Raw genomic sequence first — 21,469 nt, 5'->3', positions numbered from 1 at the left:
GGGATTTGGCGTGGACCACACTATAGAGTCACTACTCAATTTGAATTTAATGGCAGAAAAGCATCTCATATTTGACAGAGTGCCATTTTTACCACTGTGTAGCATCTCCTCTTTTAACAAGTCTGTTAATGTCTCAGAACTGAGGAGACCAGCTGCTGGACGTCTGGGAGAGGAATGTTGTCTCATTCTTGACTGATATAGGATTCTGACTGCTCGGCACTGCTGGGTCTGACGATGATGATCCACCAAATGTTTTTAATAAGTTAAGTCTGGGCTTTGGGTCAGTTCAGCACTTTTCTACTATGAAGTCATGCTGTTCTAACAGATGCTGAACTTGCCTTACTGAAATTTGTAGTTCTTCCTGAAAATGAATGGCAGTGCATGTTGTTCGCAAACCTATATGCATCTTTCAGCGTTGACGGTACTTTTCCGTGTGCGAGCTGCCATCAGTCACTAATGAACCCTTATACTGTTAAAGATGCAGGATTTTGAACCGAGCACCAACAACAAGCCAGATGGTCTATCCTCTCTTTAGTTCAGAGGATACAGCATCCAAAAGTTTTTAAAAACAATTACAAATTTAAATTTGTCTGACCACAGAACAGTATTTCACTTTGCCTCAATCCATGTTTGATGGGCTTTAGTCCAAAGAAGACAGTGGGATTTCTGTATTATCTTCACGACAGAGCTTTAACCTGCATTTTTGGATGGCGCTGCAAACTATGACCTGTTTCTGGAAGGGCTCCTGAGCCCACGTACTGATTTTCATGACAGAATCGTCTCTGTTTTTAATGCGGTGCTATCCAAGAGCCCAAAGATCACACGCAGCCAGCATCAATTTTTGGCCTTGTCCTTTGCGCAACAGAGATTTCTCCAGAGTCTCTTTATAATATTCAAGATATTTACAATTTTATGTTCAGGAACATTATTCTAAAATCGTTCCACAGTTTGCAGATTGGTAAACCTCTGCACGTGTTTACTTCTGGGAAACTGCGTAAACTGTTGTACTTGAACCCAATCATGCTACTGACATGCTGCTAGCTGCAAAATTCATTTTTAAAGTAATATTTCCAAATATGTGACTCTATAATTAATTAGAGGTGAACACAAGGGTAACAGTGGAGAGGTGCAAGGTATTCAACGGTGCTTTCATAGTTTGAGGTAGCTTCCAGTAACATTCGGTAAACTTGGACAAAAAAAAAAAAAAAAAGAAAAGAAAATATGAGCAAAACTTTTTTTTTTTTTTTTTTTTTTTAAACATCCAAAACACTCCAACGGTTTTGTGCACACATAATCTCACTGCAGTCTGTATGTACAGTGGCTTCTTACACACATAGAACATTTGTAATATACTTCAGATTATAATGCAGTATATCCTGCGTTAAATAAGCATTCAGTCTCTTACAGCTGCAGTAATGTTTGGCTCTTTCTTGTACATTTTTTAAGTCCCAGTTCAGCGATGCATCATTATGATTCTAGGAAAAAAAACGGGACATTCAGCTGACTAGCCTCCGGGACTCAAACCAGCTTTGTACGGTCAGTCTGATGGAGCCTCTGTCTGCTTGAGCTTTAACCCACTGATTAGCCGGAGACTCTACATTCATGTAGCCTGTAAGAAACACAGAACAGGGCACATAAAAGTAGGAGGAAAACAAAGCAGAGGCGGATTATGAACAGAACATTGTGTATGGGATTACTTGTTTTAGGATATGGCATTAACTGTGCCACAGGGAAGCGTTATAAAGAAGGTTACGAGCTTACCAGTAACGGTGGTGTGGCCTTCAGACGTGTTGTTTTCTACTCCATGGAGAACAACCTCTGGGCTGATATCCACCGACGTCCCACAAAGCCTCACCCCAGCTCTTAATGAGGACGGCACACGCACGCTCACCGCTCCTACGTAAGACACAGAACGAAGGAGAAAAACAATATGACTCAAAAGATGTAACAAAGAAAGTTGTGTCAAATAAAGACAAAGTTGTTCTTGTAATGTGTGTTTACCTTGCTGACTGTGAAGCTCAGCACTGCCACCGTCTCCCACGTAGACATCGATGCCTCCGCTGTCAGAGGAAACCTTCAGGAAGCTATTTGAACCATCTGAAAAAGCAAAGCCTCGGGTGTTTTGTTTTGCTTCCACTGACGGAGACCATATAAAGGGCAATGTGCAGTCGGTCGACTTGCTCACCTATAACTGTATCTCCACACGCGTTCTTCACAGTAGTCTCACCTTTAATTAATGAAAGCACATAATTAATGATAACACTTCTAAGACTGTAGATATCACAAGCCTGCAGCTCTAAGTCAACAAGATAATTGTTTCCATGCATGTGTTGGAGTCTGAGGCTCATCATTATCAGGAAGAAAAGGAAACGTCTGCATCAATGGTGCATTTTTCTTACTACACATCACAAAGCTCTGATCTCATCTTGACTTTGAAGAATTAGTCTTCTTAAAACTACATTGTTTCATAGCTTTTCAGAAACGAGTAACAAGCTGGATAAGCGGATAAATTACAACCACATTGCAGTTAAAATCACCTCTGCTTCGAGCCCGGGATTCCAGACATACCAAAGTCCTGCTTTACCAAGCAAGTAACATAAAGCAGCTGAGTACAAAATGTGCTGCAATGTAATATAGTGTGCAAAAAATAGCAACCTCTTTGTGTCTGTGAAGGTTCTCAGTCATCTCTTTGTGCAGATTTACCCATTTTGTGTTACTTTAGATTATTATTGCCTGTGTGTTAACCTGCCAACAGTATTTTAACACTCAGGTCGGTTCTATTTGTTCCAATTTCACACACTGTTGGGATCAATAGCTGGCAATGAGATCTTCATTTGATATTTTTATCCACTGGCAAAAAATATATACATTTACTTAAAAACTAAACTATCATAATCTAAACAATCTAATGTGTAGTAGAGTCTAAGTATTTAATTGCTTATTGGCTCACTTTGCATTGGACTCTGGCTTTCGTAATAACCACACATGTAATTTCATTAAGCTACAAGTTTTTATTAAAAATGAATGATGGACGCTCGCTTTTGCTCACCGTGCACGTGCCCTAGGTTCACTCTCCCCGAACGGGATGAGATGCAGGTGGACTCCGCGTAGATGGCTTTGACCTTCAGAGGGCCGTGCTCTGTTGACACATTCATCTTGGTGCCCTGGAGCTTCTTGACATCCACTGCCTGTAAACGTACAACTGATCACTACACAGGGATGTACACGATGTATAATCGCAGCTTTTTTGATGTTGTTTGTTTTAAGTAATAGCCACAAAAAAAAAAAAAAAAAGGAAAACATGAAACTCAACACTGCTAACGCGTATTTCAGGGTACTGCTGCCCCCTAATGACTGCTGAGTATAAGGACTAACACGTAGAAATAACAGTCATCCTTACACTGTCTCCCCCAGTGCTGATGACCACGTTGCCATTGATTGTGCCCACACCTGTAACATGCCCTTCGTGGGATTGCACCTCAACCTGATGAGCCTGAAATAAGACAGGAAAAGATGAGAAAGGGCGCTCTTTTCAGGATGCTCACAGTTTGCATAGAGAAGACAGATGATTTGAAATAACAGTAAAGGGACAACTGACACTGAACAAAGGTGGTGGCCTACAACATAAACTGCCAGCTACCTGTGATCCAGTCTTGAGATGTCTTTCCAACAACTTGTACCTTGACCGGTGTGACCTTAATGACTCACAGGACAATTTTCAGGACTACCTCCAAAGGGTGTAACTTCAGGTATTTTGACGTAAAAAAGACTAATTATACTGTGAGCCATTTCAAGTATTACATTAGTAATTTAAGTAGTGCATAATTTCCAGGATTGTTAAAAAAACAAGTCCTCATGACATATTTTATATGTAAGGCAAGGCAAGTTTATTTATATAGCAATTCAATTCAACAGCAAAGTGATTCAAAGGGTTTTACAGAGACATTAAAAAACAAAAACAAATAAGAACCATAAATAAAAGAGGACAGCTGAATAGCGGAGCATGCATGATGCACATCAATATAATGGATCATGCAAAATGTAAAAAGGCAAGGTGAAGCCACTACAATATAAAGGTGCAGGGCATTTACAGTGTAAGATGGGGAAATTTTGTTTGTCTTTTCACTAAAATACCCAGAAACTACACATTACTTAAAACTGCTTGGAGTATAATTATTTCTTCGTTCCTGTATAAACTTGAATTTTGAATCTTGAATTTTAAATGCATCGTAATTTCAGGTAAAATACATGGAAAATCAGTTTAATTGAATTACAACCTGATTCACAGGCCAGTGAAGAAGTCCACTTGCCTTCAGCTCAAGTGTTTAAGGATCAACAGTCACAGTCAGTAAATGTTTTGATAGATGAAGGTCAGGGCCGAGCTGTTTTAGCAGAAGAGTGTGTGGTTTGGCTTTGTCTTTGTAACATAAGCAGGCTGGAGAAAGACATAGTGTGGGTAAATTGCTCCAACAAGTAGGACCGACTAATTGCAGGCCTGACATGTGTTGCCAATACCCACCTTGACAGAGTGCAGCAGGCAGTTCCCCTTTTCTGTTCGCACCTTGCAGATATCACACTCCATATTCTTAACTTGCACGCTTCCCTTTCCTTGAGTAGTAATGAAGAGATCTGACAAAATTTCACATACAGAAATTATTCAAAGACGCAGAGCGCAGAATCACTTTAGTGTGGATCCCCTGTCATAGACACACTCACTGCTTTTGAGGGGTGCAGACATTTCGATGGACACGTCGCTGTCCACCGTCTCAGCGGATATTAGGAGCTCTTTGCTCCGGTCATCATAGTGGACCTTTAACCGGTCCAGACTGACTTCCTGCTCCTTGTCTGGCCCGTGGACTGTTATGAAGGCTCGATCAGCCTCGGGGTAGGTGTGCGGGTCCAGCGGGTGGATGGATATGTTGCAGCCTATCTGTGCGCGCACCGTGGTGAAGGGGCTCACTGACAGATCCCACCGCCTCAGAGGCTGCTTCACCTCTTCATGAGCAGGAGACTTTAGAGGGGCAGAGAACGAGAGCGAGCGTGGAGTGTGCAGAGGACACCGGGTGGGTGTGAGAGTCTTGGGGCTGACCGTCAGGGACCAGCAGCGGAGAAGCCCGACAGACCCCCGCTGACCTGCTGATCCCCAAAACATCTCGGTAAATCAACTAATCCACGCCTGACTGTAGCCACAAGACACACTATAAACACGCCATTCACTCGAGATCCGCGCAAGCACGGTTTCAAGACAAAACGTTTCCGGTATGACATTTCAGATTAAAAGCTTCATGAAAAATATGTGCACAAGAGATCCTAAAAACTGTATATACTGTGTTTACAGCACCTCGGTAATAGCTCTTTCAACACTAAACTCTTATTCATTTACCTTTCTGTGCAATATGTTTATGTTATAAGCAGAAACACTTGTCCTGAGGTTTGCAGTGAGAAAGTGCTTCGTTATGGGTTCAGAAAAAATATTTTTATTTCAGGAAGACAGTTTTCTGGGCACATTCGCAAATCCGGTCCGCATTAAATCCTGACTCTGGCATCTGCCAGTCATTTATTGTATGTATTAATTAATCACAAAGATGTCGTCACAGGATTGAACTAATTTTCTCGAGGTGGGCGGATTGATCTAAATAGCAGTATTATCGATACCAATGTTGGTATCATATCATTGTAGCACTGTAGGATCGATACATTGTTTCTATCATCTAAGTTCAGTGTATCGTCCACTGAACAGTGTGAAATTAATGATTTATTTGTTTTAATGAAAAATATACCTCAAACATCCACTATGAAAAGCATCTGAACCTTTTTTGTGTTTACTGTCATGTCTATTTTAGTTATAGTCTATAGCACATAATTAGCACGTTTTGTTAACTAATTATTAATCACAGGGATTTGATGGTCATTAAAATTTTGGATCATACCAAAATCTACTAGTAATTTCTCAGGTGCTGACACAAAGTCAGCGTAACAGGACCTATTGCCAGGAATCGGCTGACAAACTTTATTGAATATTTCTAAACAATCTTTCAAAAGAAACATCATATTTGCTTTGCACTAAGCTCAAGCTTTCCAAAACCTCTGCTACTCTCTATGCTCTGTGGACTGTCCAATATTAAAAATCATACTTTTCCACGTCACCTTACTTTTTATTTAAGTTTATGATTTTGGGTTGAAGGGAAAGTAATTGACTTCTGGTGTTGCTCCGTGTCACTCTCATACGCTTAACAAACCGGATGTAGAGTCTTGCGTAAACGGCGCAAACTTAGAACCTCCCCTCTACCGGTCCTGTCCAATCAGTAGGATTACGCTATCAGGTCGGAAGTGACGTTAGGTTAGTCGCAAAGGGTGTAGGAAAAAAATGAGTTTGGACCCCTGTTACCGAAGCCTAATATGGTGGAGGTGGAGCAGCCCGTCATGAGTCGGAAGACCCTGGTGTTGCACTTCTAGTTATTTTTAATTTAGCTATATTTGTTATTGGATTTTGGCTAATCTGTGCTGCTGATTATTACAGAGGAAAACGAACTGAATGCAAATGCTTCTGTAAACTCATTTTATTCATTTTAACAAAACAAAAGCATTCAACACACCACAGACAGCTTCAATCTATGAACTGCCCTTCCAGTACATGTAATAAAAGTCTCTTATGCTACATACCCGTCACGGTGACCAGATCCCAACATACTACATGTGGGGCAAACCATTTGTTTTGTTACTGACGAAATAAATACAAATAATTATACAAAACTATGCTGGTGTCAGGGTTGGCATCGGTGTGATAGGAATGACGATTTATTTGAAACCGATGCGTATGTAACGAGCTTTCTAGTCTTTGTGCACTCCTATATTTCCTTATTCTACAGTCCTAATACTCCTACTTGTCATTTCTGTTTGATAAGGACGCATCCACGGATCGCCACATGTTTCTTAAAATGCGGGGCCTTGGTTGGAGTGGAGAGGGGCAAAAGGATAAACATGCCGTGAAGTGGGGCACCTGGTCACCTTGGATTCATATCACTGGTAGAAAAATAACTCTTCACATGAAGATTTCCTTCATTTTCAAATTCCCCTCTCGACAAAAGCAATGTTATCACTTTATTATGGAAAGGTTATAAAAGAAACTAGGCAAACCTGCTTTTGTCACTAGTATATACATCCTGTTATTGTAAACAACACATTATAGAAAACACCACAGGGCGGCAGTGTTGCCTTACTGGTTAAATAGTGTGGAGCGTACACTAGATTTCATTAAACTTTTATGGAGTATCCTGCGGGCTTATCGTTGACGATGGTATTTAAACCCTTGTTTTCTTTCCCCAGCACATCTTATGGCACAAAGTCTTTAGGTCTGATCATCATCCTCACTCTCTTAAAAGACTGTCTCTCATTGGTGGGGTAGTACTCTGATAATATGTTGTGCCATGTCCCCCAGAAAATCCCATTCCGCACACCTTTGTACCTCCCGTCGTAATATCTCCCGTTAAGGTTTGCGCTCATGCAGGCGTCAAACCACCAGCCGGAGCTGTAGTAGGCCCCGCAGTTCCCGGAGGGGTAGCGGTCGTGGTCCCTGTCCGGCGTGGTGAACGCCCTGTTGCTGTGATCGTACTTTTTGCTGAAGCGGAGAGCATTACCTGCGGTGCCCGAGTAACTGCCTACTGTCAGTCTATAGCGCAGGCGTTCGCTGGCCACCTTGAACTGCTCGTACTGCGCATACCCCGTCAACCCGTCAAAATCCTCCAGCTCCACCCGCAGCACCATCTCCCTGTCGCGGGTCAGCAGGTGGATGATGTTGTTGCCCAGCCAAAACTCCCCTCTGTCAAGCTCCCCGAAGCCGGATTGGTATTCTGCCCAGGTGCGGTTGAAGTTCACGCTGCCGTCCTGGCGGCGCTGCAGGACTGTCCACCCTCCACCCTCCTGCTCCATCTCGCAGTACACCGAGAAGCTACTAGTGCGGAGGTCAGGGGTCACCAGGTAAAGCCCGCTTTTTGTTTTTCCCCTGAGCAGGTGATCTGAGCAGTCTCTCGGTAGCATGGTAACTGTAACACAATGGAAGAAATGACACATTTCTTAAAAAGCCAGTAAGCCCTGATTTATTTAAGCCCTGTTTTCTCTCATCTTCTCTCTCTCATATTCCAGGTGATATTATCATCTCGCAGCTGGGATTTATTCGTGAAATGAGCTGGCTGAGGTCACGAGTGCATCAGGTCAGTGGCTTTTCCACCATAAAAAGAGTTACTGTGTGTGAGGGCCTTCAAAGTGGACCTCCACGGTAGATGAAAAGATATCGTTTAAAACAGAAATGGTGTTGGAGGCATACACGTGAAGGAAGTTTAATAATTTCACCTTTAAAATAATTGATTGTCTAGTCCAACTTTCCTATATTTTCCTCCTGACTTTTAAAAAGAAGGTGAAATGAGGCAATAACAGGCAGTTAGAGAAAGAAAAGCGTGCATTTAAAATCCTATTAACCTTCTGTTTTTACTCTATGATGTCATGGATGCTGGTAAATGTTATTTTAATTAATTGCTGGGGGAAAAATAGCCACTTGTTGAGTTCACTCTCTGTAAACAGCTCTCCACAAAAGGATGGTTTAAAGCTGTTGGTCTTTGCATAGTTGTGGTTTTATCTTTAGTCATGACATTCATTAGGAGCGACACATTTCACACACATGCAGATTCCTCCTTTGACAAATAATAGCCAGTGATGTATGATACAAATCTGCCCACATAATTATATTATGAGGATCATTAGAGTTTACTATGAGATTGTATTGCTTAATTCCTTTCAGCTTAAGTCATTATTAGTGGTCTTATTTATGTCTTTTTGAGTAGTAATAAAGCAATAAGCATTCAGATACTAATGTGGCACAATTCATTGCACATTTCTCGGCCTTGGGACCTTGAATGTATGCGTGCTTCGCATTTCAAGCCCAGTATAATCTGCATTGATCACTAACATGTCTTGCAGCTGACTGGCAGAAACAGTTTACATTTCACAAGCACACAGAGACAAAACAGGATCAGTGTGATAGAATAAAACAGAATCTCTTGCCTTTAGGTGGTTTGTCTGTTGGCAGTTTGCCGTCCGTGTTGTCAGGCCTGATGCCTCCCTGGTTCTCTTCTGAGTGGTCTTTGTGGTGTATGTTTGGTGGTCTGCCATTAGGACTCAGGCTGTTATTGAAGAAAGCAGCCACCTGGTTGATTTTCACTCGTAACTCACGTGCACTGGGAGTGGAAGCCTCGGCAGCGAGCTCGGGGTGCTTGGGGCCAGGGGTGGTCGCAGTTGTTGACCTGAAGTCAGGGCTGGGTGGAGAGATGGTGTGAGATATGGGAGAAGGAGATGTAGAGAATGCAGGAGCTATTTCTTCCATCTTGTGATGTTTCTCAGTTTGTGTGTCTGAGCCAGAATTTGTCTTTGACTTTGAGGATCCTGGAGTGGTGCTAGGGAAAACACTTGTGAGGATCCCACTGATGATTTTGTTTGGTTTTGTTGTCATTGGGATTGATGCTGGTTGACTGGATGTTTGTGGCCTCAGATCAGACACAATCCTGTTGTTTGGGCTCATAGTGGAATCTTTAGGCTGACTTTGAAGGTGAGGGAAGGCTCCATTTTCCAGACTGTTGGAGGTCTTTGGACCTGGAGTGACAGTTTTACTTAGACTGGGATTGAACTCTCTGTCCCCTGGGGAATGAGTCACTTCAGCAGTATGCTTTATGGGGCCAGATGTAGAAGGCGTGTTGATTTGAGAGGTTTGGGTGTGATCTGAAGTAGTCCAGCTGATGTTAGGTGGATCTGTTTTGGTCTTTGGACTTAGCTTTGGTTGCACTGCTGGTTTTGGCCTTTGAACTGGTGGTGCTCCTGGCCTAACTGTAGGCATGCTTCGTGGTCGGTAAATGAAGGGAAGCCTTGGTTTTGACGTTCTATTGGACTCTGCCCGAGGTGCAGGCTTGGCATTCAGATTAGGCGTTTCTCCAAGCTTAGGTGTTTTAAAGTTGTGACTGGTTTCTGGTGGTTTGGGGCCAGTTTTGGGCCTTACATTCGGTTTTGGCTTGAAGCTTGTCCCAGGTTTTGTATGGCTTGGTTGGTTGGGCACTTGATCAGGTTTGGGTTTTGTAGGGATGTTCTGTCTGGTTTTAGGCTTTTGGTTGGGGGGTGTTTTCATGATCTCAGGCATGGTTTTCTTTCCTGGTGTTGGATCTTGATTAGAAGTAGACATGTGTGATGGATTTTCATCAGATGTCTCCTTTTGTTTAGGTTTTTCTGTGTAGCTAGCTGTTGGACTTTCTTTTGATTCAGGCTCTTGGACAGGTTTGGGTTTTGTAGGGATGTTCTGTCTGGCTTTAGGCTTTTGGTTGGGGGGTGTTTTCATTAGATCCGATATGGTCTTCTTTCCAAATGTTGGATCTTGATTAGAATTAGAGACGTGTGAGGGATATTCATCAGATGTCTCATTTTGTTTAGCTTTTTCTGCATAACTAGCTGTCGGACTTTCTTTTGATTCAGGCTCTTGGACAGGTTTGGGTTTTGTAGGGATGATCTGGGTGATTTTAGGCTTTTGGTTGCCAGGTGTTTTTGGTAGATCAGGCATGGTCTTTTTTCCAGATGTTGAATCTTGAGTAGAATTGGAGATGTATGAGAGATTTTCATCAAATGTCTCCCTTTGGTTAGGTATTTCTGTGTAGCTAGCTGTTGGACTGTCTTTTGATTCAGACGTTTGGGTGGGTTTAGGTTTCACGGGAATGTTCTGGCTGGTTTTAGGCTTTTGGTTGGGGGGTGTTTTCAGTAAATCAGGCATGGTCTTCTTTCCAGTTATTAAATCTTGATTAGAATTAGACACATGTGAGGGATTTTCATCAGATGTCTCATTTTGTTTAGGTTTTTCTGTGTATCTTGCTGTTGGACTTTCTTTTGATTCAGGCTCTTGGACAAGTTTGGGTTTTGTAGGGACATTCTGTCTGGTTTTAGGCTTTTCCTTAGGGGGTGTTTTCAGTAGATCAGGTGTGGTCTTCTTTCCAGATGTTGGATCTTGATTAGAATAGGACACTTGCGATGGATTTTCATCAGATGTCTCATTTTGTTTAGCTTTTTCTGCATAGCTAGCTGTTGGACTTACTTTTGATTCAGGTTCTTGGACAGGTTTGGGTTTTGTAGGGATGTTCTGTCTGGTTTTAGGCTTTTCCTTAGGGGGTGTTTTCAGTAGATCAGGTGTGGTCTTCTTTCGCGGTGTTGAATCTTGATTAGAATTAGACACTTGTGAGGGATTTTCATCAGATGTCTGCTTTTGTTTAGGTTTTTCTGTGTAGCTAGCTGTTGGACTTTCTTTTGATTCAGGCTCTTGGACATGTTTGGGTTTTGTAGGGATGATCTGGGTGATTTTAGGCTTTTGGTTGGGGGGTGTTTTTGGTAGATCTGGTGTAGTCTTCTTTCCAGATATGGGATCTTGATTAGAATAAGGCACTTGCGATGGATTTTCATCAGATGTCTCATTTTGTTTAGCTTTTTCTGCATAGCTAGCTGTTAGACTTTCTTTTGATTTAGGCTCTTGGACAGGTTTTGGTTTTGTAGGGATGTTCTGTCTGGTTTTAGGCTTTTGGTTGGGGGGTGTTTTTGGTAGATCTGGTATAGTCTTCTTTCCAGATATGGGATCTTGATTAGAATAGGACACTTGCATTGGATTTTCATCAGATGTCTCATTTTGTTTAGCTTTTTCTGCATAGTTAGCTGTTGGACTTACTTTTGATTCAGGTTCTTGGACAGGTTTGGGTTTTGTAGGGATGTTCTGTCTGGTTTTAGGCTTTTCCTTAGGGGGTGTTTTCAGTAGATCAGGTGTAGTCTTCTTTCGCGGTGTTGAATCTTGATTAGAATTAGACACTTGTGAGGGATTTTCATCAGATGTCTGCTTTTGTTTAGGTTTTTCTGTGTAGCTAGCTGTTGGACTTTCTTTTGATTCAGGCTCTTGGACATGTTTGGGTTTTGTAGGGATGTTCTGTCTGGTTTTAGGCTTTTGGTTGGGGGGTGTTTTTGGTAGATCAGGTATAGTCTTCTTTCCAGATATGGGATCTTGATTAGAATAGGACACTTGCATTGGATTTTCATCAGATGTCTCATTTTGTTTAGCTTTTTCTGCATAGCTAGCTGTTGGACTTACTTTTGATTTAGGCTCTTGGACAGGTTTTGGTTTTGTAGGGATGTTCTGTCTGGTTTTAGGCTTTTCCTTAGGGGGTGTTTTCAGTAGATCAGTTGTAGTCTTCTTTCGCGGTGTTGAATCCTGATTAGAATTAGACACATGCGAGGGATATTCATCAGATGTCTCATTTTGTTTAGCTTTTTCTGTGTAGCTAGCTGTTCGACTTTCTTTTGATTCACGATCTTGGACAGGTTTGGGTTTTGTAGGGATGTTCTGTCTGGTTTTAGGCTTTTCGTTAGGGAGTGTTTTCATTAGATCAGGCATGGTCTTCTTTCGCGGTGTTGAATCTTGATTAGAATTAGACACTTGTGAGGGATTTTCATCAGATGTCTGCTTTTGTTTAGGTTTTTCTGTGTAGCTAGCTGTTGGACTTTCTTTTGATTCAGGCTCTTGGACATGTTTGGGTTTTGTAGGGATGATCTGGGTGATTTTAGGCTTTTGGTTGGGGGGTGTTTTTGGTAGATCTGGTGTAGTCTTCTTTCCAGATATGGGATCTTGATTAGAATAAGGCACTTGTGATGGATTTTCATCAGATGTCTCATTTTGTTTAGCTTTTTCTGCATAGCTAGCTGTTGGACTTTCTTTTGATTCAGGCTCTTGGACAGGTTTTGGTTTTGTAGGGATGTTCTGTCTGGTTTTAGGCTTTTCCTTAGGGGGTGTTTTTGGTAGATCAGGTGTGGTCTTCTTTCGCGGTGTTGAATCCTGATTAGAATTAGACACATGCGAGGGATATTCATCAGATGTCTCATTTTGTTTAGGTTTTTCTGTGTAGCTAGCTGTTGGACTTTCTTTTGATTCAGGCTCTTGGACAGGTTTTTGTTTTGTAGGGATGATCTGCGTGATTTTAGACTTTTGGTTGGGGGGTGTTTTCGTTAGATCAGGTGTGGTCTTCTTTCGCGGTGTTGAATCTTGATTAAAATAAGACACTTGCGTTGGATTTTCATCAGATGTCCCACTGTAGCCAGGTTTTTGGTCAGTTGTTGTTTTTTCTCCACCTTTTGACCATTTTTCTATTTTTTGATTTTGGTCCGGCTTCTCAGTTTTTGGATTATGGACTATTCCCTTCTCGGATTTCGGTTCAATCTCGGTTTGATTAGTAGCAGTAACTTGATCAGGATATTCATCAGATCCGGCCGTGTTTGCATTCTGAGGTCTGTGATGTGGCGGAGGTGTCCAAATAGGAGTCACAGTCTTTTCATTAGGTTTTGACTTTTGAGTAGGTAACTTGTTTTGATCAGATGTATAATTTTGGCCATATTTAGGTATAGAATCGTTATTCAAATTTTGATCAGTGGGTAAAATATGAGGGGGAATTCTTTGCTTAGGTTTTGAAGTTTCGACTCCTTTTGGGTCTTTGCCAGGTTGAGGTTTAGGTCTTTGGTCGATTCTGGGTTTGTGGTGAAAAGGATGCTTCTTTTGGTTGTATTTTGGTCTTTTGCCAGGCTTTGGTCCTTGGCCTGGCAGAGGTTTTGCTCCAATCTTAGTATTTGAGCTGATGTTCTTTTTAGCTGTCCAGCGGCTGTCATCTATAGCTCCTACAGTTAAATCCTGATGATGAGCTGTGGTGACTGTAGTTGTCGTAGTTGAACTAATGTGACTGTGGAGGCCTGACCTGGATGTAGTAGTTTGATTGGTTATGTGTTGTCCACTCCCTGTGCTCATTGTAGTTTCTGTGTGAGTATTTGCATCAGCTTTTGGAGGCTTAGAAATCCCAGCTGCTACAAGGCCTGTGTTTTGGGTTGTTATCTCGTGACTGACATCTGTGATATAATGCAAGGTGGAGCTGGGCATTGGGGGAGATGGAATAGATGACGTAGCTTCATTCGAGTCCACAGAGTCTAGCCCTAGAGCTATATTAATTGTAGAGTGAGGAGTTGGGCTGATTGAAACAAAGTCTGTCCTTTTAGTTGCTTCGCTGGATGGTAATTCTCTATCGTCTCCCTCTCCACTCTCTGTCTCTTCGTCTTCTGTTTTGATCTCCTTTCCCGTCTCTCTGCCCTCGCCCCCCTCTTTTATAGTCTTTTCTTTTTCAGTGTGCCTGATTTTTTCGGTCTGTTTTCGTTCCTCATTATTTTGCTCTACTTGTACTCTCTTTTCCATTTCCTTTTTCTTCTCCTCCCTGCTCTGCTCTTGCTCCTGATTTGTATTCTCATCATGGTTCTCTGACATCTTTATCCTATCACTGGCTGCAGTTTGGGTCTCTGTTTCCTCTGTTTTATCTTGCCACACGTGATGACCACTTTCTTCAGTTTTATTTACATTAGTGAAAGTCTTTCTTTCTTTTCCATGCTCCAGATTATTCTCTTGATATCCCTTTGAATTCTCTTCTCCGGCGGTGTCTTTATTTCTGTCTCTCTCCCCCTGCCTATTGTTTTTGTCAGCAACATTTTCTCCTACTGTTCCCTCATTTACACCACCAGTTGTTACCTTTGTTGGAACTACTTTGTCCTTTCCTTTTCCTCTGTCTGATTGAGTTGTTCCGTCAGTTTCCAGCACTTCTGTCAGAGTTTCTTTTATGAGTCCTCCATTGCTCTCTCTTTCTGTCTCCCATTTCTTTCTTTCTTTCTCTTCCAGAGTGCCTGTTTTTTCCGAGTCTCCATCTCCTTCCATAACACTGACTGTGCTGCACTCTTGTTTAAAACCATTCTCTTGAAGTCTCTCATTCACCCAGTTTCTGTCATCCTCACGTCTATCCGTCTCCTCACTCAGCGTCTCACGCTCATTCTCTCTGTGCCTTCCACACTCTCTCTCAGTTTGGCTTACTGTACAGTCTGCGCAGATCTCCCGCAGTTCATCCACACTGTCCTTCAGCTTCTGCAGGTCCTCCACGATCTTCTCCAGCTCTTTGAGCTGCTGTGGCAGGTGAATCCTCAGCGGTGGCAAAGTGAGTAAGTAAGGGCACGTGTTCTCATGCTGCACCTGTCTGCACTGCCCCCCAGGCGTCAGTGTTACAGTGCAGGGACCAAATCCTTTATCCACAAGGAGTATTCCTTCATCAGAGTCTGCTGTGATCCAAGAAAGACTTGAGAAGGCCAGCAGGGTCCCACATACGCACAGGGCTGTTAACCTCATTGCAGCCTGAGAGCAAAGAGTGAAGGGAGAGGAGGGAGAGAGTGTAAAAAACACCCACCTCAGTTTGTGAGAAGCGCAGCGAAGGAGGAAAGGTGGGAGGGAGAAGAGGAGGGAGTGGGAAATGATGGAGCTGTGCAGTGAAAAGTGAATCTGTGAGATATCTGAGAAAAATGAAGGAAGGAAGAAAGAAAGAGGGGAAAATAAAACAGAAAAGTGAGAGTAGGTACGTTTTTAAGATAGTGAATGATATGGATGAAGCGTGAGGAAATCCGAAGATATTTCTGCCTCATAATATAAGCAGAATTAACTGCAGCAGTTAGTAACCACTTGGGAAACATTATAAAACATGGAAACTTTAGAAAGCACATGTCTTAACAATTTATTGGATTACAATTGATTCTAATTCCACTCACATCAGTTAATGAAGAACATTTGCAACACATTCTCCCTCTATGCTGTAATGATAAATGTATCACGGACTTGAATATGCATGTGTGTCGCAGTTGCTTTGGCAAGAGCGTCCCGAGCTTCCTGACAATGCGTACACAAACATGTGAATGGCACATGTAACATTTGAAGCAAAAAAGCTGCTGCTGGACTGAAGCCAAGAGGCTGTTATTCAGATTTGAATGGGCATGCTTCATTTTACTGTAAACTGTGAGGCTTAGTTCAGCTCATGATTAATGGTGGGCAGGAATGTCTGATTTATCTAAGAAGACCATTTGATTAAAACACAGTTCCAGAAGAGATAAATATCTCGTGTACTATTGACTTTATTCGGACAGTTCTAATCCCCAACAAGTGTCAGGGATCGGTGAGGCAATCTCTGGGTGGAGAGGTTGATCTGACTATGTACAGACTGTTCATCTGTATTTGGGGTCTTGGCTAATTCGTTTTGTCTACATATAGTCAGAAAACAGGAAAGAGAGAAAACCGAGTCACATGAACTAAATGAGGCATCTGCTTCACAGGGAGTTTGGATAATGAGGCTTTACTTTCTCGTACCACGGGTGTAAATGTCAGTCCCACAACAGGATATGAGATATGAGTGATAGCATGCAATGCCAGTGTTTGATGTTTCAGAAATGTGTCTGTTTTTAATGTTTGTTAGACCACTAAAATGATCTTACTTATCGACCGAGACACGATCTCTGCGCACTTTTTTGTCTGTGTCTATTTGACCAGCTGAGAGATTTCTCAGCTGTCCTTTAATAATGACAAAGGAAACCATTTGTTTAGTGAGAGCACCGTGGGAAGCCTCAGGTTAGAAATGAAAAACGATTGAAGTAGAAGGCTGGATGCGGCACATCGCCGGTCTGCGAGGTCACGAACGCATCTGGAGAAACTGCATCGTCTAAGAGCGTAACAGCTTTAAATCCTGCGGTTGGTCTCAGAGAGGAGTATTTTAAAATGTTTTGGCTATTGTAATCTGTGTAACCCTTCTCTGTCTAACTTTAAATTTCAAGTTGGATGGTTCTCCTCCTCCTCCTTCTCCTGCTGTGCTAATGCAGCTATGAGCTCATTTGATGTTTGACAACTGTTGGCAGGATAAAAGCCAGGAATAAGTGTCCTTTCACCTTTCACAGGCACTTCAGTACTTCAACACTTACACTGGGAAATGGTGTGAGATAAATGTTTACGCTCTCTTAGCATTAGGCTGTATTGATTTATTATCACAGGGCTGCATCTTTTACAGAGCGGCCAACCCTAAATCTCAGACATTTACTGCTTAACCACAACAAAGTAGCCTGACGCACGGGCCGCACGATGAAATGAGAACGATTGGAGTTTTTAGAGCAGTCGATCGACATGTAAAGGCTAGATTCATTTGAATGAATTCATTTTGTTTCTTTGACAACTCCAGATCCCAGTCAGCAGCTCCATTGTTCCCGATAATAACCTCACTCCTGCTTTATCCATTTATGGACTGCAGCTTTTTTCTCTTCATGGTGCCCTTTTGGGATACAGTGTTTTGAATTCCCTCGGTGAGTTGGCTGGGTCCACTCTCTGTCCCTGATCATGTAAACACTGTGCTTTTTTTTTTTTTTTTTTCCATAGGGACTAGAACAAACATCTGACCATCAATCCGGGCTCTGCTGCCTGAGCGTCCTGGCAGACCACTTCATCTCCATCCACTTCGGGCAAAGGAGCCAGTGCCGTCGTTTGCGTCTGTTATGTGCATAAGTGTCTCATTTCCAGCTGCACTGGAGTGAACCCAACAGCTGTCGTAGTGCAGCGCCAGCCTCCTGTAACACCACACTCAGTCTGCCTGCCTGAAGGTATAACCCTACCTGCGTTATTCCACCATCTCTCGGCTCGCATGCCAAGAATAAATAAATATTCAGCTCTGTGATGCAGTACCTGGCCTAATCATGTGAATGGGCCCAAATGTAAAGTCTCCTTCATCCCTCTCTGTTATAAAAATGCGCCTATAGTCATATTCACATGATTTGCCTGGATCTTTAATTCTGCAGTAACGGATGCAATCCTTTGCCATGTGTGAGAATGTTTTTCATTGAACACTGATAGTGACTCTTAAAAGTGAGACAATCAAATGTCCCTCACATCTGGGCTGAATTTCCTGCAGCTAGCCAACACCAGATAACATCAGGTCAATTCGTTTCTAATCCAAAATCCTGGAATTCGTTAAGAAATTGTTTAAAACTTATATTTAATAATCCTCGTCCTGATAAAGGATATGGAAAACGGGCTTAACATGGGAACAGCTTATCTGCTGTTGTCACTGCCTGCCCACCAGGAGCGGACATTTCTGAGACCCTGGCATGCACATCGAATAAAGAGGTATTTTTCCATTGCAGGAGAGGTGCTTTTTCTTTTAAAAACGTGTGAAGCGTGTGTTGTAGTAAAGGTTCTACAGAGACGTAGCCGTTCGGTTTTCCATCATAACCTGATGTTCATACTGAATAGATTTGTGCTGCATACTGTAAATGTCCCAGCTGCACTTAATAGAAACCATGCATCATACACAGACAATAGCCTAGAGATAAACTCACATAAAGGTGTGCCTGAACGCACCGCAGAAACCCCTTATTTACTAAACCTTCTTCTTCTCAGCACCACTTCCACAGTCATATTTTTAGAGACTGCTAAACATTATGACATTAGTCAGGTGTTGCCATATAATACTTCACTGCACGTGAAAAGGCAAAGTATGGTTGCCTGACAATGTTAAAACAATAAAACTGTTTATTATTCCAGCGTGCCACGAGTAAGAGTGCAGAAAACCAAACTGTGAGAGCTGGTCTTTATTTTCAGAATTTGAGCTACTCCAAGTTTAATGTTTAAAACGATAATAAAGTCACTGAAGATGCCAAATGTGGGGAAATAAAAAGTTGAGCTATTTCCCTCCCAGTTGGAGTAGAATACTACAAAATGATACCTCAAATCTGTCCTCGAGCATAGCAGTCAGGTAGCTGGACTTTCTGCCTCTGCTGAAGATGCTGCAAAGCGTTATCGTCTTTCCACTGACTTGTGTGATAGGAACCAGAAATAAGCTCTATGTACTTCAAACTGTCTTCTCTTCTCTGTGAAAACTGTTTAAAGAGTCAGTGTGCAATCTAATGAGCTATGTCAGCCAAAAGAAATAAACAAATCTCATTTTTGAGTAAGCGCTCGTGAACACTGTGTACACTACCTTTCCGATCTCTCTGCACAGATTAAGACTTCTTCTTTCAAGGCAGTGGATGTAGACTGAAATGTTTCAGTGCCATAACAGAGAGATATCTTTCATCTAATATTAGTATGTGACGAAAGACAGCATTTTAATTTTAATTGCCCAACATTGACATTAAATGAATAATAGTTTTTAGATATTGCATTTAATTAAACTAGTGACTAACTTGTTGTTGTGCAATAGTGATGAAAACACGTGCAGCGGACCACTCCCAACATGAGTAAGGTTTGATGGCACAGTGGTGAGGGTCAGTGAGCAGGGTGATTTCCACAGGAAAACAAACACTTGTAAAAAGCCCTTCAATGCATTTCCACTACTTCACTGCCACCTGCTGGCACAAGCTAGAAGTGTCTCATAAATTAAAAAAACAACATTTCATCATACTCAAAATTTCACATTATCGTCTCCAAATGTCGACATAAAAGCCTTGAGTTTCAAGTTATTTTCTCAGTGCCTTAAGATTTTGAGATAATTAAATTTTGACTTATGGCTAATTTGTGATTTTTTTTTTTTCAGTAGTGAAAACAAGTTTACATACAACCCAGTTCAATAATAGCTCTAAAACCTTTATAATAGCCCCTAGCAAGGGCGAAATCTTGTGGGAGAAAAAACACACGCCCTTTTAAAGGAGCACAACAAACACCTTTAATGCTCCATCGTTAAAATAATGGCAATCAATTTTTTTCACCATGTCCTGAAATACGTTTTTTCTCTGAAACTGGATTTTTAAAAATCAATTTCACTGCTTTGTTTTGGTCTCACGCAGACATGTAGCTCTCTTCTTTCTTTCTTTTTTTTTTTTTTTTTTTTTATCTCTACCTTCACACGTTGCAGCACGGTGGTTAGCACTGTTGCCGCACAGCAAGAAGGTCCTGAGTTCAATTCCACCATCAGGCCGGGGTCTTTCTGTGTGGAGTTTGCATGTTCTCCCCGTGTTTGCGTGGGTTCTCTCCGGGTACTCCGGCTTCCTCCCACCGTCCAAAGATGCATGCAGCTTGTGGGGATAGGTTAATTGGATAATCCAAATTGCCACTAGGTGTGAATGTGTGAATGAATGTGAGTGTGAATGGTTGTCTGTCCCTGTGTGTTGGCCCTGCGACAGACTGGCGACCTGTCCAGGGTGTACCCCGCCTCTCGCCCTATGACAGCTGGGATAGGCTCCAGCACCCCCCGCGACCCTGAAAAGGATAAGCGGAAGAGAATGGATGGATGGAAAAAAATCCTGCGGCCCTGACGACCCTGATTAGGATAAGCGGAAGTGAATGGATGGATGACTGTAGTAATCAAGTGTACCACTAGGGGGTGCTAATAGCTTAATTTAAGAAACGCTGCATTGAAGAATGATAATAAAATGCTTTAAAAAAAGGTGTTCAACTCTTTGGAGAAACTGCAATTAAAAAAAAGAAGACAGAACATACGTGAATCCTTCACATATTTTTTTTTATTACAACCCCATAGTTAAATGCATTTATGGGGATTTTGAATTTTCTGTCATTACAAAAAACATTTTAAAACCACAAGAACATAACAGATGTTTTTGGTAGAGATAAAAACTGCAAAATTATGATTCTGATTAAAAACATTTTTGTTGTTGAATGAACAAAATGGACTCACGAAACTATAAAATTCATACTTATTTCTGTATATCTGTCTGGACAGGAAAGTCTAACTATGACAGTGTGTGCAAATTCATGTTAAAACTAATCTGACATGACCCATAATTAATGAAACAAAACTAATTTGAACTAGTAATTTATGGTGACATAGTTGCAGTAATTTACTGAAACGTGAATAAAAATGGAAATACAGTATAGCAACTTATCCATAATTTATTTTAGCCCTGCCACTTCTTCTTTGGTCCTCCACTTGTCCAGTGTCCTCATATTTTTTAAGGACACACTGCAAAAGATGCTAAGTTTAATTTCGTTGGTGCAAAAACTATTTTATGCCTGTAAAGCTTTGTTATCTTTGACATTTTTTGTAGATTCAACTAAAGGAAAGTGAACAAATTCCCTTTTATTGCAGCGAACTGCTAGTAAAAAATTGGCTATATATACAATTTAAAAATAGCTTCTGTTATATGTATACACAATAAAAGTTCATATTGTGTGGCTAAAATGGAGGCCCATTCATCTTTGTATGGTATAAGGACTGGACTGGAAATCGGAAAAAAAATGAAAAAGCAGCCAATGTCCACAGAAAAACTTTGAAAGGCTCTTTTTTTCATAATGGTTATTTTATGGGTTTTACACTGAGATGACAGCTGAGTAAATTTCGTTGTATCCGTTTTATTTTGCGTGCACAGACACTAAAGTGTTTATTAATGGTAATAGTAGTGGTAGTAGTAGTAGTCAGGGTCATTATAGTTTTGTAATTTCTAATTAGTCTTTATTTTTATTTCATTTGGACTTTTTGCTTTTAATTGAGGTCAGTTAGTTTTCATATTGGGTTCCCTTGTTTCAGTTCAGTTTTTATGTTTTGAAAATGTTTATTTTAGTTTCTATTACTTT

The 21,469-nt window shown here is 41.5% G+C and overlaps 2 protein-coding genes across 2 annotated transcripts; both read right to left on the bottom strand.

The window, feature by feature from the left end:
• Positions 1-1,281: 1,281 nt before the first annotated feature.
• On the bottom strand, positions 1,282-5,251 carry fam185a (family with sequence similarity 185 member A). The gene is made up of 8 exons (XM_080870329.1): positions 4,717-5,251; positions 4,520-4,629; positions 3,401-3,493; positions 3,050-3,188; positions 2,186-2,227; positions 2,002-2,097; positions 1,762-1,896; positions 1,282-1,609 (listed from the first exon to the last, which is right to left on the bottom strand). The coding sequence occupies exons 1-8, from the start codon at positions 5,150-5,152 to the stop codon at positions 1,497-1,499; spliced, it is 1,164 nt and encodes a 387-aa protein (XP_080726455.1). The 5' UTR covers positions 5,153-5,251; the 3' UTR covers positions 1,282-1,496.
• Positions 5,252-6,910: 1,659 nt separating this feature from the next.
• Positions 6,911-17,298, bottom strand: LOC308384758 (uncharacterized protein). Its single transcript, XM_080863343.1, has 2 exons — positions 9,058-17,298; positions 6,911-8,072 (listed from the first exon to the last, which is right to left on the bottom strand). Exons 1-2 carry the CDS (start codon positions 15,263-15,265, stop codon positions 7,333-7,335), a joined length of 6,948 nt encoding a protein of 2,315 aa, XP_080719469.1. The 5' UTR covers positions 15,266-17,298; the 3' UTR covers positions 6,911-7,332.
• Positions 17,299-21,469: the final 4,171 nt, after the last annotated feature.

This window comes from Rhamphochromis sp. 'chilingali' (assembly GCF_963969265.1).
Source record: "Rhamphochromis sp. 'chilingali' genome assembly, chromosome: 2".
Lineage (NCBI taxonomy): Eukaryota > Metazoa > Chordata > Actinopteri > Cichliformes > Cichlidae > Rhamphochromis > Rhamphochromis sp. 'chilingali'.
This window is presented reverse-complemented; position numbering and strand designations above follow the sequence as displayed.